The 27,492-nt window shown below is 36.7% G+C and overlaps 1 protein-coding gene across 4 annotated transcripts in view; it reads left to right on the forward strand.

Moving 5' to 3' along the window:
* Nucleotides 1-27,492, forward strand: part of GDAP1L1 (ganglioside induced differentiation associated protein 1 like 1) — a 39,620-nt gene that overhangs the window by 6,303 nt on the left and 5,825 nt on the right. The window contains exons 2-5 of one of the 4 annotated variants that reach the window (XM_015829724.1): nt 13,430-13,438; nt 14,062-14,254; nt 18,952-19,125; nt 25,580-25,680. In XM_015829724.1, coding sequence (XP_015685210.1) covers nt 13,430-13,438; nt 14,062-14,254; nt 18,952-19,125; nt 25,580-25,680 — 477 coding nt within the window. The remainder of the gene's footprint in view (nt 1-13,429; nt 13,439-14,061; nt 14,255-18,951; nt 19,126-25,579; nt 25,681-27,492) is intronic. The other 3 variants (XM_015829717.1, XM_015829736.1, XM_015829728.1) reach the window with 3 other exon arrangements.

A 27,492-nucleotide genomic window follows, 5' to 3' on the forward strand; every position in this document is an offset into this window, starting at 1 on the left:
CTCAAGTTACACCCAAGTCCCACAGCATTGTGAGAACCTATGGGGGATAGGAGGAAACTTATCTCCAACTGATACATTTCCTGCAAGTAGAAGAAGCCACATTCTTGGTGTCCCCTCTACATAAAGTTACGCTCCCATTCCTGTACAAAATTCTCCATTTGATTTAGTTGTTCACTCATTCTGGATTCTATATTGATGAACATATTAATAGTAATTTGGATTTTCAGGCTCCAAGTAAAGCCATGTCCATTCTTCATTTCCCTGCTTGATGTTTTTACCTCAGAATTTCTAGTTAGGCTAGGAAAAAATGAGATTAAAGTCCCTGAAGATATTTTATCAGAGCTTTTGTTGTCTAATATTCTTCATGAACATTATTAGCTAATTTGTGATACCTGTATTAACATGTATTGGACAATTGTTTTATTTATTAACTAGTTTAGTTTGAAAACAAATTAGTATGTTCTACTTTTTCTTTGATTTGGATGTTCTTAAATCTCCACAACTACTCCCTTCCTTTCCTGCCTTGGTGCCATCAACAGCATGAAGTTCTAAGATTTAGAGAAAAATTTAAAAATATTAGGAAATAGCACTAATGACAGTCTCATTCATAGCAGTTTGCACAAAGCTATGTTGTGAATATGCAAATGCTTTTCTTCTATTCAGTAGAGAAACTGCAGATCAGATCTGGTTGCAAATACTTCTCCCACTGGATGGAAATTTTAGTAATGGGCTAGACAGAGAATGGATATATTTATTATCATGTATTTATTTATTTATCAAATTTATGAGGCCATACATTCCTCAAAACTCTGGACAGTGAATAAATACAAACATCATTAATGATGCATTGGTATACAAGTAGTCCTCAACTTATAACCACAATTGAGCCCAAAATTATTTTGTTAAGTGAGACATTTTTTAAGTGAATTTGTCCCATTTTACAACTTTTCTCACCACATTGGTTAAGTGAATCACTGCAGTTTTTAAATTAGTAACCTGGTTGTTAAATTAATCTGGTTTCCCCACTGACTTTCCTTGTCAGAAGGTCACAAAAGGGAATCACATGACTCTGGGACATTGTAACCGTCATAAATGTGAGTCAGTTGTCAAGCATCCGAATGTAAATCACGTAACTATGGAGATGCTGCAATGGTCATAAGTGTGAAAAATGGTCATAAGTAACTTTTCTCAGTGCCATTTTAACTTTGAACTTTGAACACTAAATGAATTGTTGTAAGTCGAGGACTACCTGTATCTGCTAGAGATACCATTTGCCTACAAGAAAGAATTGGTAGTGCCACAAAATACACAAAGTAATACAAAATGAAGAAGTTAAAGTGCTCTGAGACTTTTAGAAGTCAAACAGAGAAGCACCTGCCACATACCACCCCAGACTTAATTGTCCATAAGACAAAAAAATCTGGATAGTGGCAGTCACTGGAAACAACAGAAGAGAAGAAAAGGAACTGGAGAAAACCACAATATATAAAAATCCTAAAATAGAAGTAGAATGACTGTGGCAAAAGAAAGCAAATATAGTACCAATAATAATAGCAATATTGGGTGTAATCCCAAAACATCTGGAACATCACTTCATTGGCACTGAAAATAATTATAATCAGTCAATTGCAAAAGGCAGCTTTACTCAGAACAGCTTACGATCTGTGATAATACTTTTGGTATTATTAAACAACAATATCCGCTTGTCTCAGGTCCTTGGGAAGGACTTGATAGGTGGACAAAAATGCCAAATCCAGCCTAAACATCTATTTGACCGTGCAACCAACCATAATAATAGAAATTTTGAGGCAAAGACCTCTACTTAAGAAAAAAAAACATACACAGCTGTAAGATGAGTGTTCCTGGCTTAGTAACAGTATTTATAAAAAGAACTTGGAAGAGTAACTAATTGCAAACTTTATGCGTCAGCGGTGTGAAAAAAGACAAAGGCAATGCCAGTCTGCAGCACCAGAAGAATGGTTTTCAAATTATAGGAAGTGTATGTTCCACTGTATACGTCTATTGTCAGCCCAGACCTCAAGCATTGCTTCCATGTTTAGGTTTCAGGGAAACTGAGGAGGTTTGGGGATGGGCAATGGGGTTGATAAGAGACTAAAATCTCCTATGAGAGAAATGAAAAAGTGGAGATATGATAGCCTCCTTCAAATACCTGAAAGAATGTCTCAGAGAAGGTCAAGATAAGTTCTGTATCATCTCAGTGTGCCAAAGTAGAATGGATTTAAGTTTCAAAAAGTCAGATTCTATCTGAATGTCAGGAAAATCTTCTTAACAAAATAGTTCCACAATGGAGCCTAATACTCCAAGGTGGGTTCCCCTTCAACATAAGTAGGCATTGATCTATCAGAGATGCTTCTTTCACTGGACAGGAGGGTGGGCTTGATTATCTGAATGGCCCCTTCCAGTTCTAGGTTTCTTTTATTATTCTAAACTTTAGTTTGTCAGTGTTCACATTTTCTAATGCTGTATTCCACTTGAGTAAAGGTAATGAATGAGAACCTGCCATTTCATGAAGTCCTGTCAATTTGTTGTTTTGTTGCTGGGATCTAAATATCAAACATACAGTGTAAAATTAAAAACAACCCAGAATAATATAAATGAAGATTAAAATAAACTGAGGCATTTTTATCAGCTTAAGAAATTCAGAAGATTCCTGCTGGAGTCAATCAAGCACCATTTAGTCCACAACTCTATTTATGGCTGGTAAATATTTTTTAAAAGCCCTCAAAGAGATAATAGGTTTCTCCCATTAGTTTCATAGCTCTGCTTGAGAGGGCACCAAGAAGTCCATTTACCGATCATGAACAATAGCTACTGCTTAGGCTCTGGTCCTCCACAATTTGGCTAAGACCTTTCAAAGCAGCAAATTTCCATAATTTAACTATGTGCTAGAAATAGTTTTGTTCATTTGAATTTCATGCCAGCCATATTATAGCATGTAAGTATTGCCAAAGGAAACTGAATGAAGTTCTATTTGGAAAATGTACTTCAATCTTACTTTGGTGCAGAGCAGTATTTCTCAACCTTTAAAATGTGTGAGAATTCTGGCTTGTAAATCCTCAGAGTTGAATTCACATATCTTAAAGTTGAGAAACATTGGAGTACAGGAATACAGGGAAGTAAGATGGAATGGATTCTAAAATAAAATAACGGGATTAGACCCAATAAATGTCTCTTTCAGTTTTATAATACTCCTATTAAATATGTATAAAACATCTCTATTTAATATATAATTACAGGTAATCTCAAAATCAGTACTTCATGGCAATTGTCACCTCTCAATAAGGGAAAAATACAAGGGGGAAAGTACTTAATTAATTTCTTTCCCTTATCCTTAATTATATCCTAAATTGATAGTGCTGTGTGTATAAATTAACAACTAATTGTATATGCCTGAATTAGTTTTAGCTGCCTAATAAACTAGCCCCTTATTTCCCATTAAGCAGGCTTTCATTTTAAAAACATTTGATAAATATGTTTTATTATTTATACCTTGATATTTCGGACTAATATAGTCAATGCTACTCAGGGCTTTTTTTGTCATAGAACGCCCAGAACAGAGTTCCGGCACCATTTTTGGATGGAACCTTGTAGGGTAGGCAAGGCAGGTTGTATGACGTGTGTGAGTTCCGGAACATTTTTTTTTATATACAAAAAAAGCACTGATGCTACTTATGATTTGCATTCAGTAGGATTTATCTAATACTGTTGCAAGCAGGTTGCTATGACTGCTTAATAAAAATAGAAAAATTGAAGCATTGGAAGTATGCTTAAATGGTTTGCCTTTTATTTCATTTTCTTTTGCTTCTGCAGATGTTTCTATTGGTTTTTGTGCCATGTTACAAGACTTCTTAGGATTATGAGTGATCTCAATGAAGCCTTGAGAAACCACATTTTCTCTGATTTTATGGGCCCAAATACTGTTAATGTATCATCAGTTTTTGGCCATATCAAAATCAAGAGGGTTTGAAATGAATAGGAATCAGAATGTGAATAGATAATTAGCAAAACATGTGTTGCGCATACACAGCAGCATTGAATGTGGTCCTTAAAAAAGAGATCCATGAATGTCTGAAACCCTCAACTCCTAGTTAGCATCTGTCCTAGGAAATTTTGAGTCTGACATATCAAGAAGGTATTAGATACAAAAGACTTTTCTACAACAGTTATTTGTTTTGATTCAATTTGACATTGCCAAACTCCAACTGACTCTGGCCAGTTCACGAATAATAAATTAAAAGCTAATGCAAACCAAACCCAAGATGAAATCTAGACACAATATACAAACAAAAAACAAAAAAATAAAAAGCTTACCCAAGGGCCACAATTGTCTCATACAAGGTCTGGGCATACAGCCAGATCTTCAAGATGTGGAGCCATGTGGATTTCCCCAAGGGGATCTCATTTTAAAGAGCAGGGACCAGGACAGGAAAGGCATTCTTCCTGGGTCCCAATAGACAACACTGTTTAATTGAAAAGACTTGGATTGTGCCAACTCTGCCATCACCAGGAAGAAACCGTGGGAGATAGGAGCCCCTCAAGTAACCTGGCCCTATGCCTTGTAGGGCTTTATAGGTAATAATCAGAACCTTGAATTATATCTAGAAGAAGACTGGCAACCGTGCAGCTCATGGAGCAGAGATATCATATGGGCATACCAAGATTTGCCATCACAGCCTGAACTGTTGCATTCTGGACCAGCTGAAGCTTCTTTGGGATTTTCAAGAACACTTACACTACATTATAGTAGCGAAGCTTTCAGGTGACTAGAGCATGAGTGACTACTGAAGGGCTTCTTGGCCTAGGAAAGGGTGCAACTGGTGTACCCAACAGAGGCCTCTTTAGCCACAGCTGCCACCTGCTCTTCAAGCAAAATCAGTGAGTCCAAGATGATCCCCAGATTGAACACCACTATGAGTGGAGAAGGGCCACCCGATCCAAGAGTATGAATGGAAAGTCTTTAGAACCTGGTGGGCCCAATATCCACAGCCACTCAGTCTTGTTAGGATTTAGTTGGAGACGGTTCCTCCTCATCCAAGCTTGCAGAGCTTCCAGAAACTGGGATTCAACAGCTTCATTTGGACAAACCAAAATCAGTTGGTTGAAATTACAAGGAAGCATATTTAGGATCATTATTAGGAGGAACTTCCTGCCTATATGTAAACCCATGGAACTGGCTGCCATATTAAGTGCTAGTTTTTTTTTTCCATTAGACATCTTTAAACAAGCTAGATAGTAACTTGTTAGAGATGCTCTAGTGGATCCTGAATATGGAGTTAATTATATGATTTTTAAGATCCCTTCCAACTATATTTATTATTTTAATATAGGCTTGAAGGATACACACATACACACACACACACAAACACATACATGTATATATAATTGTATGAATCTGTGATGCTTTCACTCTTATTCTTCTTTATTTATCCAAATTCTCCTGGACCAGGCTTCTAACTAGATAATAACTGCTGTTTCATGGATCAAGGATTTTTCAATCTTCTAAAATGGTTAACTATTTAAGCATTTATTAAACATTTTGCCTTTTTAATTCAGAATTCATTTTCAAAGTAGAAGTGGCTTCATAACAGAAATGAAGGACATCAAATCAGAGCAGCCCTACTATAAAAGAAAAGTCTTAGATTTAGTGACTGGCACAATGACTGACTACCCAATTTCAGTTTCCACTGGCAGGGTTTCCTGAATTTGATTTGCATAAGAGCCCTTCCATAAGGAGGTTCAGCACCTTATGCTCCAACACTCACATGATCCCTAGACAATTGAATTTTCTTGCCCTAAATCTCAGAAAGCAGAACTTTCTCTTGTGATTTTAGATGTTAAGTCTCATATCATAAAACTGGCATCTTGTGATGTAGAGGTTGTAAAGCCTCTCCTTCCCTGCCTGGTTTGAGAGTTAGCTAAGTGAGTGCTTCATAAACTCTCAAACTTTGTGTATGTGTGTGTGTGTGTGTGTGAAGTTTTTGCTAGATTAGAATGACAAAAAATTAATCTTGCACTATTTCTAAACCCCTTGTAACCAATAGGATTTTGAATGCTCAATACTGCGGTCTCTGTATAATAGAATAGAATAGAATAGAATAGAATAGAATAGAATAGAATAGAATAGAATAGAATAGAATAGAATAGAGCTGGAAGGGACCTTGGAGGTCTTCTAGTCCAGCCCCCTGCTCAAGCAGGACGACCTATACCATCTCAGACAAGTGACTGTGTAGTCTCTTCTTAAAAAACTCCAGTGATGAAGCGCCCACAATTTCTGAAGGCAAGCTGTTCCACTGGTTAATTGTCCTCACTGTTAGGAAGTTTCTCCTTAATTCCAGGTTGCTTTTCTCTTTGATCAGTTTCCAACCATTGTTTCTTGTCCTGCCCTCTGGTGCTCTGGAGAATAACGTAACCCCTCTTCTTTGTGGCAGCCCCTCAAATACTGGAATACTGCTATCATGTCTCCCCTATTTCTTCTTTTCTTTAGACTAGCCAAACCCAGGTCCTGCAGCTGTTCTTCGTATGTTTTAGTCTCCAGGCCTCTTCTCTGAATTTTTTCCAAACTCTCAACATCTTTTTTGTGATATGGTGACCAAAATTGACTTCAGTATTCCAGGTGTGGTCCTACTAAGGTTTTATAAAGTGGTACTAATACTTCACGTCAGTGCTTTTTTTCTAAAAAAAAAAAGAAAGAAAGAAAAAGGTGCCGGAACTCACACATATCATACAACCCACCTTGCCTACCCTACAAGGTTCCATCCAAAAAAGGTGCCGGAACTCCGTTCTGGGCGTTCTATGAGAAAAAAAGTCCTGCTTCACGTGATCTTTATTCTATGCCTCTATTTATACAACCCAGGATTGTATTAGCTTTTTTGGCTGCTGCTGCACACTGCTGGCTCATGGTTAAGTGATCGTACACTAGGACTCCAAGGTCCCTCTCACCTAATCTGTTTTTAAGCCAGGTCTCACCTAATCTGTACTTTGATTTTTCCTGCCTAAATGTAAAACTATGCTTTTTTCCACACTGAAACTCATTTTGTTGGATACGCTTTGCTTAGATAATATGTGCCGAGGTATTTATTTCATCTCATTACCTTTAGTCCAAATCCTCATAATTTGCTTGTATTCAGAGTGTCTTGAAAGCTCTGAGAAATAAACAGTATTGAAAAGCAGCTTCTGGAAAAGAGGCGGTGGAATGACACTGAGTCCTAAAGCAGGCTGGGCAGGGTGGGGGCGGGGCAGGGCGGTTTTTGGGTGCTCAGTCTCTAAAAGGTTCGCCATCACTGATCTAGTAGCTCCAATGATGTGCTGGGGATTATTCATGTGAAGTGGTATCATGAAATTTAATAATATGGTTAGGTTTTTGAGGATTAGGAAAAACAAACCTATAAGATCTTTTCTAAGATCTTGCCAAGATTACTTCTGTTACAAGTCATTGGCAAGTGATATACCACTTTCTCAGACAAGGTGATCAACTATATAGCAATGAGATGGGTCTCACTTCAGGAATCTGATTGCCTCCTCTAGGCTACTTTGCCTGGCTTCATTCCCATATCCATTTTTGGTATTTCCCAGGTTAAAATAATATGAAATAAAGAAATATGTAGGAAGTAACCATGACAGAAACAGTCCCCAGGAGGAAGATAGTCAAAATAAGTAGTTGCTAGGCAAAAAGATCATTTATTTTAGAGTGGGGCTGAGTGGGAGGTGATGGGAAAGAGTTGCATTCAAGGAAATTGGCTAATAAGCAACAACTTTCATTTTCTGAATACAGCAATTACTAAAAGGGAAACTGCTACTGTACATCTTTAGAGAATGAGATTTCAGAATAATTGAAAGCAAATTATTACAATCGTGTCTGTTTTTCTCAAATAAAAGAGCAGAGATCTGTTTTTTCTCTCATCTATTTTGTTGGAAGCTGGAAGAAAGCAAAAATGATTTGCCCAAGGCATATACTATACTAGATTCATGTTTTCAGAGATCTTTTTAAGATCTTTTGAAGAGTTTTATGACAATCTGTTGGAGAGTTGCACCTTGAGTCAGATTAATGGAGACAAGCAGAAAGTCAGAGGAGATGGCTCCTGTATGGCTTCTCCCCAGTTCTTGATCCTGGCAGCTCCTTATGTTACTGAGCATTCTGGGGGATGATGTGTGTGTAGCAAAACCATGTGCTGCAGATCTGGAAGTGAGCCTAAAAAGAAGGTGGAACTGGTTTTGTTCCCTGCCAGAAAACTGACAACACTTGGTTTTCTCTTAGAGAAAAAAAAAGCAGGAGGCCTAAGAGTGCTCATGCAGGATCTCTCCTTTGGCTCATGCAGAATATCTTTAATACACAGAATGCCTTCAGTCTTTAGTAACAGCTCCTAAGGAATAAACCATGGAAAAGCCTTATTACCCTTGAAATTTCTCATCACTTTGGCAGCTCTCCTTATTGCTTGAAGTCAGCAGAAAAGTATGTCAATATAAATTGTGCTGCCTAACCTACCTATACGACAAGCCCTATCCTACCTCAGAAATAAAGCTGGCAAGCAATCCTGTCCTTACAGTTTTAATGTGGAACAATCTATTGGCAGGATTGCTGGATTCCCCCTGGTTTCAATGAGGGGGGGCAGTCTTTTCCTCTCAGTGGGTACAGGCAGTCCTCAACTTACAACAGTTTGTTTAGTGGCTATTCAAAATTACAATGGCACTGGAAAAAAAGTGACCTATGACCATTTTTACACTTACGACCGTTGCAGCATTCCTGTGATCATGTGATCAGAATTTGGACACTTGGCAACTGATTCATATGTATGATAGTTGTAGTGTCCCAGGGTCACGTGATCCCCTTTTGCAACCTTCTGACAAGCAAAGTCAATGGAGAAACCCAGATTCCCTTATCATGTTACTAACTTAGCAATTGCAGTGATTCACTTAACAACTGTGGCAAGAAAGGTTGTAAAATGGAGCAAAATTCACTGCCTCGCTTAGCAACAGAAATGTTGGGCTCAATTGTGATTGTAAGTCGAGGACTATCTGTATCCTCTGCTAGGAGGAAAAATGACTGCTTGTTCTTAACAAGGGGTGGAACAGGCTTACATGAGTACGAGTCTGCACCTGAGATGCAAGGTTTAGCATACTTTCAAGTTGCCTGAATGAGACGCCCGAGGTGTGGCGGCACTCTACCCCTGTGAGTTGTTGCACTGGCTATTTTTGGCCATAGGTCTAGTGTTCTTTTGAAAGAGCAAATAAATCTGTGCCCAGAAAAGTAGCCTGATAGTTGCTCTTTCCGTGTTGAAAAGTGGGAGAGCTCCTCACTTCCTTATTCCTCCTCCTTTATTAGAGAGCACAGTAGTAAGCCTCTTGAAGAAATCTATCAAAGGGAGTAAAGAGAAAGTTCCTGATGGCATTGTCTGCTCTCCTAAAGCTCAAGTAAGACATATGCCCAAAGAGAGAGATGTATGTGTGCATATCATCCACAGAGCAGGAAGAGGACCTTGGGAGGATTTAGATAAAAAAGAAGAGAGAAATAATAAATACATTTTAAAAAACCACTGAATAAGAAATGGGGGGGGGGGGAAATGGAGGTAATTTAAGAAGAAGGTTGTATGTTGTTAAGTAATAGGAGTTACCCTCATATGTGCAGAAACTGATCAAGAGACACGTGCATGAGTTACACATTCAGAAACTAGTATTCCAGCAAAGACTAGTGCTTGAATATTTTTTTTTTAAACACAGGTCTACTTCTCTTTCAAAAAAACAGAAAAACCCTATTAAAAAGAGCACGAATAACTGCCAACAAATACTTTGGAAAGTGTGAGTCAGGCAGTTGATTCTGTGGAAACAAAGTCTCTCGTCCCTACGTTCCAGGGCATAAGATCTGGATGCAACAGCCAAAAGTCACCAAACAGCATTCTACATTGTATTTCTGGCCAAAACGGAGTCAGGAGAAAAGGGAAAATACTATTTTTAAACTGGAATGGCTAAAGAGAAGCGTAAGCTCTATAATGGGCTGAAGGTGAGATGAAGGCAGAATCAAGAGGACACGTCCTTTATAAAACTAGTTGGAGGGGCAGTTCATGCAGCAATTAAGAGCACAATGATGAGTCCTCATCTTAGAAACTGTAGGAAGAGGCGCTTGTTAATATAGCTGAACTGTATTCCCCACCCCCACCCCAAAATCCTCTCAAGCTGCGTGGGCGGTGAAAGAATGCGCATTATATCTTTGTTGCCTCTGCAGATCCGAGCCCCAGTGAGAAGGAATGAAGGAACTGTGCTCTGGCAAAGCCAAATCCAATGCACCCAAATCTAGATAATCTAGCAACAAAACATCGATCTAGCAATATACAAATTTAAAGACTTTATCCATATCCATTGTTTTTGCCATTTAAAGGCAACAAACCAGATGACTTGATTTTTTTAAAAAAGAAAATGCACAGTTCAGGGAATTGGCAGCCCATCTCTTTGGATGGTGAAAGTGTTTAAACAAAATCAGTCTAAATCTCTCAGCAGTTTTGTATAACGTGCACATCGCCATCTTCAAAAACACACAGGACACACATTTAAAAATATGACATGTTTTTTGGGGTACAGTGGCAGTTCAGGATTCAGGGTATGTGCTCATTGACGGAGTTAGTAAATGGCAACTGTGGATGGAACTGCCTTTCTCCTCTTTAGCTACATTATGTTTTGCCAACTTTCTATTTGTTAAACCAAAGAAACATTATTTATATTATATTTAATTATTTTTATGTATGTATGTAAGTATGTGTGTATATGTATATTTATTATATTAAAAGATGAGGCAAGGAAAGCCAGCAAGCCTGGAGATTTACATTACAGATAGGAGAATTCAAAGAAATTTGTCCCCTTCCATGTCCATCTGTCAAAAGGGACTAATTCAAACACTGCCAAAGAGTGAGTGAAGGGTATATTTCTTGTTTCATGCTGCATCTTGTGTGTGGTTTTTTTAATCTACTCTCATGCATGAAGTAGTTATCTTAGTCAGTTCTAAATGCTGGGGGCTTAGCCAAAAATAACATCAGCATCTTCTCTGACTGGATAGAAAGGATCTTGCTTGGAAAGAAATGAAGATTCTAGTTTAACTTTTTCCTTGAGATATTGATTTTGATCAAGGAATTTTGGAACTGGAAGAATACTTAGATTTAGATTTTTTCACCTGCATTTTAAAATGCAATAATTTGAGACCAATTACATTTTCACCATAGGAAGCTGGAGTATAAATCAAATAAGTAAGTACTGCAAATAAGAACAGATTTTTAAATATAGGGTGTCATCCACTACATGATGAAGACGATCAGAATTAGATTTTTTTATTGAACTAAATGCAAAACAGCTTTAGTTCCTTTTTGAAAAATGTTATTAAATATATAAGCAATATTTCTGTTGTGCTAGAGTAGCATTGAGCATAAAAAACATGATTCCTACTTTCATTCAGCTATCTTCATTAATAGGTAGAGCAGAGAATACTACTGATTAATAAAGCATGAAGGTTGATAGATGGCAGAGGAAAAGCAAATACTGTTAATCTCAGCTGGCCGGAAATAACATGTTAACTAATGAGCAAGGAGAATGTTGGAGGAAAAAAAGGGAGGAAGCTTTTAAAATATATGGTTGCCAAGGTACAGGTATTCCCTTGATATTAGCATTCAGGTAGCTAACCTAAATGTAGGAAAATGCTTAATGCCTAAAATATACTTCCTTATTATGAATTGATAGCAACTATCATTCAGCTCTCTAATCCCTGGAGAATAGGCAATGGGCAGCTATTTCTTTATTCTAAACATTTGTTGTGCTGTATAATTTATTTGTATATTAAAATGGAATATGTGAAAGCAAAGGGGACTTCAAGTGGGACCTAGCATTGCTGGAATACAAATAAAAAATGTATTTTAACTCTAGGTATCAATCACATCTAATGAAAAATTAAATTATACATTACACATGTACCGTATTAGTATTCAATACAAATAAACCACACACACACACACACACAAACACACACACATACAATTTTATAGGAAAATACTATAATTGATTTCTTATGTCCCATCAAGTCATTGTCAACTCTTAACAATCACACAGATTAAACCTTCTCCAGGATGGTCAGTTTCCAGACTGGCTCTTCTCCTGTCTTCTACATCACTGCTGTAATCACAACCATGCAGCTTGCTGCTGGTCATCCTCTTTTTCTCTTTTCTTTCACCTTTAATCTTCTCAGGATTATAACTTCTCAAGAGAAATAAATCTTTGCATAATTAAGAACTCTTAAAACATGTTATAGTCCAGATTTTATATCCACCCACTTCTTAGTCTACCTCTGTTTTCTATTTGTGTATCTATTAATCCAACTACTATAATTGTTCCTTTTGTGGAAATTTAGCTAAATATATGATTGGATTTGTGGCTAAAATATTACTGCACAAATGAAATAAATTGTGTATTATCTGGTGTCCATTTCTACAATGTCTCCTTTTAAGTAGATGCTATCAAAAACCTTTTGGTCTAATAATGTATTTTATATTCCAAAGAAGGAAAAGAGAGAATGATGTATAAATTAGAACATAACAAATTATGTTATGGTACTATTTTGGCTATATAAACGTTCACATTCAGAGATTCCATTTCTTCTTAGTATCTTGAGAAATCTACCAAGTTCTTATCATCTAACAACAGCGGCAACAAAATTACTTTTCTCTCCAGGGACATCTTCTGAAAGAGGTGAACAGCATCTCACTGGCAGAAGCAGTGCTTTTTTTCTAAAAAAAAAAAAAAAAAAAAAAAAAAGGTGCCGGAACTCACACATGTCATACAACCCACCTTGCCTACTCTACAAGGTTCCATCCAAAAAAGGTGTCAGAACTCCGTTCTGAGCGTTATTTGAGAAAAAAAGCCCTGCGCAGAAGTGACCAGTCAATTGAAATCCTACCCCTCTTATCATGTGCTGCATGCATCCTAGTCATGTAAACGGCTGACGCTTTGATTACCCTGTCGTACTTATAATTTTAACACTAGTGATCTCCGTGAAGTTATTTCTGTTCTCTCCCCTGCTGAGATAAAAACACAGAATAACCAGGAACAGGTTTTTACATTAAAGGTGTGAAGTCATTGCAATTCTGGACTGAAAATGAATTTCTGGATTCGGTATACTTTTGTATTAACTTCATTTTTTTCCTCATCATAATCTTTTATAATGGCATACACTACATTTATTCATTTTGTTCACAAAATCAAAATAGATCCCACAAGTTAGAAATCTGCTTACCTCACTTATAATTATAAAAAAATTAAAAAAGTTAATTACTGCTACGACATAAGCCTAAGACTGAAAATCAGGCTTGTCAGATGCTATATCTTTTCTATCCTGCTCTATGGAGTAGAGAGTTGGTCTCTGACAGAAGGCCACCTGAAGAGACTAGAAGCATTTGAAATGTGGATTTACAGGTGGCTGTTACGTATGAGCTGGGTTGACAAGATCAGAAATGAGGAGGTGATAAGCTGCCTGGGAAAGCCAAGGGAAATCATCAAAACAATTAAAAAATGAAAATTAGAATATTTCGGACATGTGATGCGACACCCAGAAAAATACGGCATACTCCATTTAATCCTCCAGGGAAAGATTGAAGGCAAACGAGGTCCAGGCAGAAGAAGAACGTCATGGCTTCAAAATCTAAGGGACTGGTTTGGACAAAACTCAGCAGCACTTTTTCGTGTGGCTGCTGATAAAAACAGGATCGCCAACATGATCACCAACGTCTGATAACGGACATGGCACAACAACAAGAAGAATTACTGTTAGAATAAATTCTTATGAGCTAAACATTTCATGAATGCCAAGTGCTAGGCCCAGATATATTAGTAACATTATAAAGATCATATGACGTGGAGGACCACTCCGAGCAGGGATGCAACAGTTGATATGATTATGTGTGTGTGTATAATTTGCATACCACTTGCAATTCCTTCTTTCAATTTATTTGTGAATACTAGTAGCTGCACTTTGTACACTAATTGCATATCTTTTTCATCTGTTTTTTTTTCCAGGTCCGTCTGGTCATTGCAGAAAAAGGGTTACCTTGTGAAGAACGAGATGTGAGCATGCCCTTGACTGAGCACAAAGAACCTTGGTTTATGCGCCTCAATCTTGGGGAAGAGGTACCTGTCATCATCCATGCAGATAATATAATCAGTGACTACAATCAAATAATTGACTACATGGAGAAAAACTTCACAGGAGGTAAACTTTTAGATACTCTCCTCAACCCTCAAGCTGATGGATACAACTTCCATGACCTTGAATTAGCCCATCCATTGTTGGAGTATGATAAATATGATAGATAGAGGACAGTAGATGTGGAAAATTGTTCTAGAAATTCAACTTTCTTATAATCAAGCTCTTAAATCTTCCTACATCTGTATTGTTGTTGCCATTCCAAAACTGGATTATTTCTTTTTTGTTTGGTTTTCTATTTTTACAATTTCTATTGCCATTTATATTTTGGTAGAATTGCCTCTGGTCTGATTGAAATAGCTGATTTTGCTTAAATTGGATGATTTGTGCCTCATAGCTTTCCATTTTTCCTGCTATTGCTGTTATTTGATTCTTTATGATTTCCAAAGCTTCTTCAATTTTTTGGTGCCAAGTCAACATTTGTTAATTAGGTTTGTCTTGATCCTTACATTCTTCAATTTTTGCTCTTTCCTGTTCTTTAAATTACCTGCATCTGATCTTAATTTCTTTATTTTGGCATCCAGTCTGATCTTTCACTTTGGGATTGAATATGATTTTGATTTTTCAAATTTTGATGCCTGGTTTTCTGCAACCACCATTGCTGTACTATAGGCAAGCTGATTGATCTGTCTGATAGATGTTATTTTAACACTTCCAACCAGCTTATGTGCTAGGTCTTTCTTGGGCACTTTCAATGCTGGCAGTCTTTGTCTTTCTAGTGGTAATTCTGTATTTTCTATAATTTTCTATTTTTATTCTTCTTGTTGAGAGGTTGGAGGGGGAGGCCAATTCATAGGTTGTTTCAGTGTTGGCCTGCAGTGGTTCTGTGGTTTTCTACTTCTTCTAAATTATCACTTTTTATAGTTCATATCAGCTGTTTCTTTTATGTTTTCAATTGTTATTTGCATTGTTCTACTATTCTACTATGGTTTTGGGGTCTTCTATTTTCACAATTTTTCTGAATCTCTTCGAGTTTGGCATCCCTAAATATTTTGTTTTTGATAATGAATCTCCTTTGATTTTGTAATCATTGTTCAGTGGTATTTGAGTCTGGATAAATTTTTGTCCAATGTTCAAATGTTTGCTTTAATTATTTCCTGCTTTTAAGTATCACCACTTTTGAAGAAGGTTGTTGATCAGGTGATTGGTCTGCAGCTGATAGGAATCCTGGAGGAAATGGATTATCTAGATCAGGGGTGTCAAACTGCCAGCCCAAGGGCCAGTTGCATCATGCGGAGGCAGTGCCCACCCCAGCTCTGGCAATGCGAAAAAAGTCATGATACATCGTGATACCTCATGTGTCATAGCGAGTTTGATATCCGTGATCTAGATCCATTTCAATCCGTTTCCAAGCTGGGATTTGGTATTGAGACCTCTTTAGTTGCACTTGTTTATGACCTGTGGCAAAGTGATGGTGATTCCATCCTTGTGTTAATTGATCTCTGGATCATTTTCAGTACTATTGACTATAGTATCCTTCTGAGCCAGCTCTGTGGGTTGGGAATTGAGAGCATTGAGGGTGTTCCTCTTTCTTCTCTAGGGCCAGCTCCAATCAGCATTGGTAGGGAGAGATCGTCCTCTAGGTCCCTTATTTGTCAGGTGCCATAGGATTCTATTCTCTCTCCTCTCCTTTTCAATATCTACATGAAACTGTTGGGTGAAGTAATCCACTGGTTTTGGCTTTGCTATCATCAGTATGCTTATGACAACAAATTATATCTTTCAACTTGGGCTGGCCAAGTGATACTATCATGGTTCTGATCCAGAATTTGGAGAAGTGTGCAGGTTTTGCTGGGAAGAAACCTTCCTAGACTTAATCCTACACTGAGTGGTTTAGGATCTCTGGACCACCCAGATTTGGGGGTATTCCAACTTTGACCTTAGATGGGCAATACTTCATCATTCAAGGGTGCTGTGCAATTTGAGATCCTCTGGACTCACAATGAGCAAGTGGCACTTGTGGCCAGGATGTTTTTTGCCCAACTTTATCTGGTGCACCAGTTGCACTCTTTTCTAGATCAGGGAAGAGAGTCACTCATGCCCTGGTAACCATGGCTCGACTACTGCAATTCATTCTACATGGGCTGCCCTTGAATATGACCCAGAAGCTTCAACTGGTCCACAGTGCAATAGTGCAGGCAGTGATGGGTATGTCTTCATATGCTCATGTAACATATCTACTTTGCAAGTTGCCAGTTTGCTTCTGAGTGTGATTCAAGGAAATGGTAGTCATCTATGAAGCCCTATATGCAGTGGTGGGATTCAAATATGTGAACAACCGGTTCTCTGTGTGGATACCACTTCCGGAAGTCCATTCTGGGCCTGGGCAACAAAAAATTAGCTATTGGTTCTGCCAAAGTGGTGTGAACCAGCTGAATCCCACCACTGCCTATATGGCATGAGCCTGGTTACTTGAGGAACTGCTTGTCTCCCATAGCATCTTGCTCAGTTACAATCAGAATTTAGTAAACTCCCCTCTAGGGTACAATTAGAACACATTAATGCACATTTTAAAGCAGTAACATATGCTGATCAACTCAAACAATAAATTTCAACAAGCACTTACATTACCATGGTTCAATATTATACCATCAGCAGAGTTGGAGGAAATTTTTTGTAAAATTCCATAAGCAGAAAGGCTTTGCCCTTGTAATGATGGTAATATTGAAACACTGTCATATTCTATTATGCTGGAATTTTGGGACATACTCAAGGTACTCCTCATGCCTCTTCTCATTCCATTTCTGGAATGGACTGAAGAATTTTTAATGCAATTTTTAGTAGCAGATAAGGACTCCCAAGGTAACTCCTACCATTGCAAAGTTTGTTTTTTCAGCTTGTAAAACTTGTATATTGCTGACGACAAAATGGTACGAGCATGATTGTAGATCTTTTTATTTTGTACGCTTTATTCTACTATGTATATTCTATCTTGTAGCTCTAATTTGTAGAATTTATTTTATTAGTTTCATTCAGTCTGAGTGGCTGACCTGTAATAAAGAATTTGATTTCATATTTATTTTAGATGAAAAGTCAGACTCCAGCTGAACAATTTAAACCGCACAGGACATTTTGGTAGCAAAAAAATGAAAAGAAAAGAAAGCTTCTAAACCATGCTGCATATTTATTTCCTGACTATTAAATGATATTAGTAAATAAAAGCCAAAACCTCTATAAAATAAGAACTAAATATTCAGAAGAATAATTTTCATTCTTCCACATTATTTTCTCTGGTTTCCAGAACTAACTTTAATTAAAAGATATATGAGTCCATCACCCGTAATGGGGCAATTTAGGTGAATTATTTTAAAAGGATAGTTTTAATGAGACCAGAGACATTTCCTACAATGAATTGATTCAGGAATGGCTCTTGGGAGATCTGGGATGAGAGCCAGGGAATAGGTTCTTATATTTGGACATGGGAACATGAGGACTGAAATATGAATTATATGTCCAGGTAGTGCATCATAGCTGTGTCTTCATGTAATGCTAATTCAGATTTAATAGCACATGCGTGAGCCAGGGGCCCTGGCTCAAACACATTTGTTCTCCCTCCTCCTAATTCAAATTAAGATCAGCAAAATGTAATGATTCTTTTCAGATGTACTGGTGCAAAGGCCATATTTGATATAAGACATATCCCATCTTATACTTGGAAGAATGCATACATTAAATTGAATTCTACTATTATCTATGCATTTCTCTAACTTATCAAATTAATTCTGAAATGTATTTCTGTCTTCTAAGCTGGTTTAATATGGTTAGAACCAGATATTGCCATCCGTTCAATAAATTCCTATAGTTAGGGATACTTTACAAATTAAATTCAGTCTCTTTCCAGTTTATCCTTCACTATAAACACAGGACCCAGCTACAGAGGACAGAACTGCCATTATTCAATGCCATGTCAAAGATAGCTGGTGCAGGAAGTTTGAAAAGAAAACAAAGGTCTTAGCTAAAGATAAAAATCACTTTATTTTAGTGCTACAAGAGAAATACCCTTGCATCTTTTGCTACCGATTGTCATTCAACTGCCCATATTTGGTTGCTGAGATTATGACTTACTACTAAATAACAATTTGGTGTTAATTTTGGTAAAATTCTGGGAAGCCCATGAAGTGCTGAGACCTCCAGAAATGCATCCTGATTAAGATATTCTGTCTGCAAGAGCTTGTAACTGGATAAGGAGATTTCAGGCATGTTCACTGCTTTATATCCTTGCCCATTCATATAAAGATGTTAACAGAATAACAGAGTTGGAAGGCCCCTTGAAAGTATTTTAGTACAATTCCCCCTGATCAAGCAGGAGACCCTATAACATTCCAGACAAGTGGCTGTCCAATCTCTTCTTAAAAACCTCCAGTGAGAGAGCACCCACAACTTTTAATACAAGCCATTCCACTGATTAATTGTTTCAACTGTCAGGAAATTTCTTTATTGGTTGTCCAATTTCTTCCTTATACTTGTTAATACTTCTTCACCCTGTCTGTTGTTGCCAAAATGCCCATTTCCTCCATATTTCAAATCCAAGATGCAAAATTACCCTTTAAATCTGAGTCTATAAATAGGCACACTGTAGAGCATTTATTTATAATAAGTAAGTTATTTACAATAAGTTAGCTTTGTAGAAAAAGAATCATCAGATAAAAGCATTGTATATACAATTAAAGTCTGTTTTAACCTGACTGTTTCTTATTTTGCAGAGCACGTGGTTCAACTAATTCCTGAGAATGGAAGCCTCCTTCATTCACGAGTAATGCAGTACAGAGAACTCCTAGATTCCTTGCCCATGGATGCCTACACTCATGGATGTATACTTCACCCAGAACTCACCATGGACTCCATGATTCCAAAGTATGCTACAGCTGAGATTCGCAGTAAGTGGTCAGTTATGGAGGGCCATGCTTGGTCCATTTAAAATATATAATTCCCCAATAGTACAAAATGTTTAGGGAACTCTACGCATAATAAATGGAAATGATAGAGTCACTAAAGAAAAAAAAGTCAGCAGAATTATCTTAAATGTGACTAATTCTTGATGTACCACTTTTAGTACTACTAAAAAAAAGGAGTAATCTTGTCATGCAAAGACAAGTCACAGTTCTGCTTGTAGGGACTTAGGGAAAGAGGTTCCATTCCAGCTCCTGAAACAATCTTTCAAAACTTGACATTTTCCAGATGTTTTTGAACGATGGATAGAAATTCTGAGTATCTAACATCTGTTGATATTATGTTGCCCTGAATATGTTGCCCTGAAATCTTTAGGAGCTTACAATGTAGATCATTTCAGTTCAGAACATTTTTTGCTGGTATCCTTTCTTCTTAGTAGAAGACTTAAAATTAATTGCAGTGTGTTGCTTTCTATAGAAAAGAACTCAAATTTGTGGTATCTTCACTTAAAAAGAAAACTATCATTCCTGCCAGTTGAACTCACACATATCAAACAATTGTCTCAACAAACACATTGGATTTTAACACACTGCAATAGATAAGATATTTGTAGTCTCACATGTAACCTGCATCATTGTATCTTTCCCACCGTCCCCCCACCTCAATTTAAATCCTACATCAGTCAAGCTAGTTTGTGGAGCTGATGAAGAGAGCTGCAGCATACCAAATGTGTCTTTTAGAACATTTGTTACTCAGAAAAAATGCTATCAGGCTTCTGATTTTTTGCTATCATGTACTAACGTGGTTGTTCTCATATAATATCTATTGTGACCCACTTCAGCTCAGCAGTGGGAAAACACTGATTGCCCAGTCACAAACTTCTCTGGTGAAATATTTTGTATTTCTCTTCAAAATTTGCATATATTTTTTTGTTTAAGATAGCTTGCTGCTTTTATTCCAAACTTCCTTCATTGTTTTTCCTCTCTCTGATGATGCCTTTCTTCTTCTTTTGTTGAGGCATAAATAACTATTTTTATCCAAGGATATAATATGTGCTAGTCGAATTAATGATAGCATTTAGTATAAGGCAATTTGATAAAGCATTATACAATAGATACAACTTCAACTGCAGGCCATGTCTGTTTTTAAAGATCAAATGCGCTGTGCTATGTCCAACTCTTCCCTTCCATTGGCTCTAATATAATGATTTGTAAGGGCTGGTCTGACTATCCAGTCAGTCAACGTTGTTGTCTATAACCCTGCCTGGTCTCACTCTTTCCTTGCTTCTGTCCCTTGTCCAAATTTCACATTATGCAAGCATCAAATAAGGCAAATGAATCTTTCTTAGGTCTGTCCCATAAGAGAAACTACCATAGTGGATGCAGCAATTTTTGATCTGACACTTAAACTATCACAAGGACAATGAATTACAGAACATATTTTTGCTTTAGATCAAGTAGGTTTTAGTCTACTTCCTTTGAAGTTCCATGATTGGTGAGAAGCGGGGTTCAACTTCAGAGAGGACAATTTGACATTTGACAAATTCTCAGTAACATGTAGCTCTGCTCTAAGCATTTCACTTAATGCACCTCAATACAAAAACCATTTTCTCCTTCTGTCACCATTGAACTATTTATTATGCATTTAATACATTCTCTGAAAATTTCAAATAGTACTAGAATTTTTTTTTTTAAAAAAATAATAATACAATGATAGTAATTTCCATGGTACGTTGGAAATCTGTGCAGATACACACAAAAAGTTCTTTTCCAACTACAATCAATGGAGCTTTGAAATTTTCAACTTGGCTGAAGTAGAAACTGGGTTGAGGAGGACGTTCTAGATTTCTATTGGGTATCAAAGTGCTCAAGGGCAGCCCTAATGTGTGTAGATTAGGTTACAGAGACAAGGATAAGTTGTGCTTCAAGTACAAGCTCTCCTAAAACATTGACAATGCCTATTATAACTTTTCCACAAGGACATTTCATGAAAAGCAGTCCTGCTGTGTGGACAATGACTTTGTGACAAGAATATCACAGGCAGTTGCAGTTTAATGACACAGGATACTTTATAATCAAGCAGCTCAATTTGCAAATGCAGAGATTTTAAAAAAAATCTCCCTAAACTTAACAGAATTATAATTTCAGGCTAGATTTTCCTTATCTTTAAACATATTCATTTACATGACTTTCTTCACCATTTTTGTTATGTTTGTGCTTGACTTCAAGTTTTCTTATGTTGGAAGTGCTTCTAAATTATTTGAGAGTGCCCTATGATCCCACAGAATATCTATATTCAGAGGCAATATAGTGCAGAATAATAAAAAGTGAAAGCAGCAATGGATATTATTACTGTCAAGCCTTCTTTTAGTGATTGGATAGGATAGATTATGGAAAGAGGAGAGGCATGATGCAACTTTAGAGAGAGAGGTTGAATTGTAATTGTGCTTATAATTGCTATGAGGAATATCAGAAGCCACATTTTTGTTTTTATATCTTTCTTTATATCTTTATATCTTGTTCTGTTTTTCTTTTTTTCTATTTTCTTTTATTTATTTATTAATAAATTTATTGCCCACTATTCGCTAATTTAAGTAAAAAAAAAAACTAAAGTAAATTTCTGACTATATTATGGGCTTATTCCTATTGAAACAGCAGTTTTTTCAAAACAAATGTTCCTTGGGTTCATTTATTTAGACTTCTTCCAGTCTGTAAAATTCTACCTTAATCAAAGGCTGCTGAGGAGAATAATAACCACTCTCACCTAACCTTGCTCCACAGACTTTGTTTTTAAGAGAACCAAACATTTTTCTCTCTTCAGAAGAGGAAGAGGCTGGGATACTTAGACTTTGAAGGTGACATAGAACCATCCTTCTATCAGGGTTATGAGATGAGGGGATGTGTATTGAAATGTTTTAAGTTCTTCAGGCTGCCAAGAAAAGTACAGTCTAAATCAGTGAGGGTGAACCTTTTGGGTTCGGCATGTCAAACATTCAGAAAATGTCTAAGTTGATTATGCTGGCATGTTAGCCTCCCCACCCCAAGCAAAAGAGTCTCTCTCTCTCTCTCTCTCTCTCTCTCTCTCTCTCTCTCTCTCTCTCTCTCACACACACACACACACACACACACACACACACACACACACACACAATCTGGACCACCCTGAACAGCAGCACTTGGTGGCAATTCTGAGGCAGGACCTGAAAGAGAGGCCCAAGCCTTGACTTCAGTCCTAGCGCCACTGCTACCACTCAAAAGGTCACCTAAGAAGAGGAGATGAACATCATAAAAAACTAATAAATTAATAAAATACATTTTTTAAAGTTCACCTCATGTTGTTCCCTTGCAGCACAGAGGCCCCCAGGAAAACCATTTACTTTCAGGCAGTGTTCTCTACCAAAGGCTGCTCCAGGCCTTTTCCTTGCCATATCATTTTAAATAATCACCAATAGCAACTAAATAAAAATCAAAGCATAATGTAACCCCAGGTTAATAATACTGCTGGCCAGACACTATCTAAAGTCAGAATTGTCTTCACTTCTCCAAAGATCAGTGAAGTTTAAAAGGCTGCCAAAACCAGTTGGGCAGAAAGAAGAAAAAGATAGATGGTCTGAGCATGACCTGTTTGTCTAAGATTTAAGTGATTAAATTCATTTCCAGTGCATTACTCTCATTTTTTTTCTTTACCTTTCCTTATGTTAGATATTTATCTTTTTCCTCCAGTCCAGCAACTAAATGTCTCCGTTAAACACAAATGTCTTCTTTGAACTAAATGGCTACTTTTTAAAATAAATACAACAGCCTCACTTTCAAATTCATTATTTTATTTGGTCATTTGAGATAGTCACATGTTTTTAGAATATGTGAATCTATTCCTAGTCATTTTATTGTCAATATCCATTCATTAAAAAAATTGTTGAGAACAACTGTGAAAGCCACACCACCTTAGGTTTCTCAGAAAATAGCCTTGGTTCTAATCCAGTCTGATAGATCAATAAAAATTGAAGAAAAGAGGAGCATATACTTAGCTCCAAAGCTACTGGGACATTGTTCTGCAAATAGTCTATTTCAGTCAGCATTAAGAGAGAATCACACAATAGAAGATATAAAGAACTTTTAATTAAAGCAATGAATTGCTACTCTAAATTGCAAAGGATGTCATAGTGTGAAACCATCTATTCAATCCTGACAAAGCATAAATTTCCTTCATTTGTAGGCATGGATATTTATACAATAGAACTTACAATTACTAAAATATTTGTGTGCATAATGTAAATTGAAAGAGGGAAAACCCTATTTAAACTATTGATTTGCTGTGGGTAAAATTGCAATCAGATATGCTACAGGAAATGTTCGGGAAAGTTTTCAAAAAATCTCTTTCCATCAGTAATCTGGGGCAGGAAATGAATAGAGGAATGTAATTTGAAATCCTAAATGTGAGGTGAATGAAGGTCATATTCTGATTGTATTTTGTTTGTTGCAGTGACACCTACTGCAAATGTAGCAACCAAATGTAAGACTATTATGCCTATTTAAATTCCTCCTTTTAATATTACGTGGATTCTTCAACAAAATATTGCAGTCCTCTTTGAGCCTTCTCTAGTCCATCCTCATCCCCAGTGTTCTGTTTCCCCCCTCCTCCAATAATTACTGAGCATTCTCAGTTTGTTCAATTCTCACTGAACTGTTTTTGACTCCCCTATTTCTTAGAATTTATTTAAAATTCTGCAAGCTTCAGGATCCATCTAAGTCTGTTGCTTCTTTTGGTTACAGAAAAATTCATAGAAAATGAGTTGGATACTTTCAAAATGGTCAAGTAATGTAAATGAGTACCTGTATAGAGGAACAAATCTAACTATGGTTTATATTACAATTGTATCAACATTTCTGCATGCAAACTGAATTTCCTTCTCAAAACTATATTCAAGTGTAACAGAAACCTCTTAAATTGATCATCTCAGTCTCAAGAGCCATGATGTATTACTTTTTTCATTTTACATTTTTTTTCATTGACAATAAAGTCTATTTCCAGGCCAAATAATGTCAGATATAGTGGAGGAGGACTAACTCTAAGGTCTTAAAACCAAACTATCTGATCATCAGGATTTCAACCATAGACCCTGAAACATCCAAATGTTCTCAAATTGTAGCCCCAAAGATTTCTTGAAAGTTAAGCTGCCATTTAGAAAAATAATATGCCCCCTTTCTTTTTATTGTGACTTTTTTGATCACAGATAATGTGAGGCTAGACGGGAAATTATGGCCTCATTTGTCCAGTAAAATCTTTCATAGAAAAAAAAGAAGAATAACCAGGCTGCTGTAGAAGCTTAATTACTTGAGCTATGCTAGATATAAAGAGAAACTAAGATGGATTTACTCGTAGCTCAAGCATTGCTTTTGCTGAGCCCATGATACTGTGATAATTAAAAGTAATTACCTAAGGGAGGTAAAATGTCAAGATGGGAAAAGAATGAACACAGATCATTATTGGTATAATGTATCCATTATTTCACCTAGATTGAAAAGAGTACTGCTAATGCATTTACTCAAAACTGGCCTTTTCCTTGAAGTACGAATTCTCATTTATGTGCTGATAAATTTGCCAATAAGATTTCAAATGCAGCCTCACTCATGATTTTATCTACCTTGTCTATCTACCTTAGATAGGTTGCCTCAACCTAGTGTCTGTAGAAGTGTCATGACCACAACCCCCAAGAACTGTAGAGTGACTTTTCTTATGTTATGGGAAACTATAACTGCTTTCTCTTTTACTTAAAGAAAACTAATCTAAAATATGATATAACATCAGCACCTTCTCCCACAAAGAATCAAGATTGAAAGGACTCAGAAATCACCAAATTATGATCTGCAACAAGGATGTACAACCTGAACACTTTGATGTAGTTCTCAAAGCCTTGTCAGTAATTTCCATCAAATTTTGTTCTCTAATGTAATAGAATAGAAAATCATTAATTACATGGGAATGATCACTTAACTATATTTAAGTTAATTTTAATAAAATGTTAATTAAAGGAAATATATTTGTTTTTTGGCCTTACCCCATTAATTTCCATTTTCTGTGTCCCACATTGTCTGGAAGACAGCATCTTAGCATCTGTAGGCCTCAGCCTATAATGGCTGTGTATTTCTATAATATTTTAGAACTTGAGATCCCCATTTTTAAAAAGCTGTTCTAACACCTGTATGCAAGAGATATATCCTCCCATTTGCTCTGTGTTTATCTTTCAAAAGTCCAGCTACAGAACATGGACCAAAAGTAATACCTTGGACCTTAAAGGAAACCTACTTTACTCCCCGATCCTTCATTCATCTTATTGTTATAATTTCTTTAGCGCAGCTAATAAAACAAATATAACAGTTTTGTAAGAGAATGAAGCTTCTACTATAAGCATGCAAACCAATTTTATTTTCTTCTTTTTAGGACATTTAGTTAATGCCAGCTCAGATCTGATGAAGTTGGATCATGATGATGATGATGCACAGCTAACGGAACCATACCTTTCCAAACAGAAAAAACTTATGGTGAGATAAGCACAAGGAGGGTTTTATTATTAGATGTGGAAACCTATAGAAGTTTTTATGGATATAGATATTGACTTCAGTCTAAATTCCACTGACTATTGGGCATTTTCCACAAACTTCCCACTCTCACCCCAGATAGAGATTCCAAAGAGAAGGGCCAATTGATGGTGCTCCAAGACTGTGAAAAAGACAGTCGAACTTGGGGTAAACAATGAATTGATGCAATTACTATTATAAATAATTTGTATGTGGCTCTCACTGCTTTTCTTGTATTAATAATATATAATCAAATTAATTAATGTAGCTGACCTTACCTATTCATGCTTTAGCATGACCCCCTTTTCTTTTATCTTTTAACTTTCAGATCTCTACCCCTTAATAGAAATAATGTTCCCACCTTGACTGATCTAAAAAAGAACTAAGATAAATACAGGCAGTCCTCAACCTATGACCACAATTGAGCCCAACATTTCTGTTGTTAAGTGAGACAATTGTTAAGTGAGTTTTGCCCCATTTTACGACCTTTGTTGCCACAGCTATTAAGTGAATCACTGCAGTTTTAAGTTAATAACACAGTTGTTAAAAGTGAATCTGGCTTCTTCATTGATTTTGCTTTTCAGAAGGTTGCAAAAGGTGATCACATGATCCCGTGACACTGCAACTGTCATAAACAGAGTCAGTTGCCAAGCATCTGAGTTTTGATCACATACCATGGAGATGCTGCAATAGGCGTAAGTGTGAAAAATGGCCACATAAGTCACTTTTTGCAGTGCCATTGCAACTCTGAATGGTCACTAAATGAACTATTGTAAGTTGAGGACTACCTGTAAAAGGGGATAGTGGTTGAATGCCAAGGTGGCAATGACTTCTGCATCCTTAAGAATTGTCTTGAAAAGGGAAAGTGATAGAAAGAATGGAAGAAGTGGCTATGTTGAAATTGCTATAGGAGTGTTGTTCTTTCTTTATATTCTTTCTGCATAATAGTCTATATAATCATCCTATGCTGAAAAACATTGAGAACAATAATAATTTTTAAAAATCCGTGCAATCATACATGGAGGAAAATGTTTTAGAAATACTCTCTGCATTTCAGCGCAGTAGCTTGTTGGAAGAAATATGACATCGTCAGGGTTAAAAGGCAAGTAAAAGGGGGGGAGACTTATATACCATTATCAAACGTTAACAGGACGTTTGATAACGGTATATAAGTCTCCCCCCCTTTTACTTGCCTTTTAACCCTGACGATGTCATATGTATTTTGACGAAAGCTAGGTTGATTAATTAAACTCTGTTTAAGTATTCTCTTGGTGATCATTATTTTAACGAATGGATATTCCCAAGAGTCGTATTTTTGCAGGCTCAAGTCGCAACTGCGAAATATTTTTATATCCAAATTTCTTTTTTCTGACAAAGAGTAAAGAATTAAATTGGGAGACTAAGATGGACCATTTCTGGCTTTTTTGCCTTCATCAGTTAGCCATACACTTTATGGGATTTAAAGTATACGAAATTACTTTAAAAATGTGATCCCCGGGTATATCCATGTTCAAAGTCAGTCAATAGACGTGAGCACCAGGGAATAAATAATTTAATAATAATAATTTAAAGATAAAAGTACATTCTAGTATAACCGGCCCAGTGACGAGATCGAAGAGTCGTGCACACGCCCTAATTAAACCTATAAAGGGACTTTCCCATTGACCAGCATTCTAAGCCCTGAAGATGTCAGCGGATGCCGACGAAAGCTAGGCACTTTTATTGATTTCTATGTATTTTAAAGGTTTTTAATATTCTTAAGAACTTTTATCTTTA

Source organism: Protobothrops mucrosquamatus, unplaced genomic scaffold (genome assembly GCF_001527695.2).
Source record: "Protobothrops mucrosquamatus isolate PMUCROS unplaced genomic scaffold, P.Mucros_1.0 scaffold_235, whole genome shotgun sequence".
In the NCBI taxonomy this organism is placed as follows: domain Eukaryota; kingdom Metazoa; phylum Chordata; class Lepidosauria; order Squamata; family Viperidae; genus Protobothrops; species Protobothrops mucrosquamatus.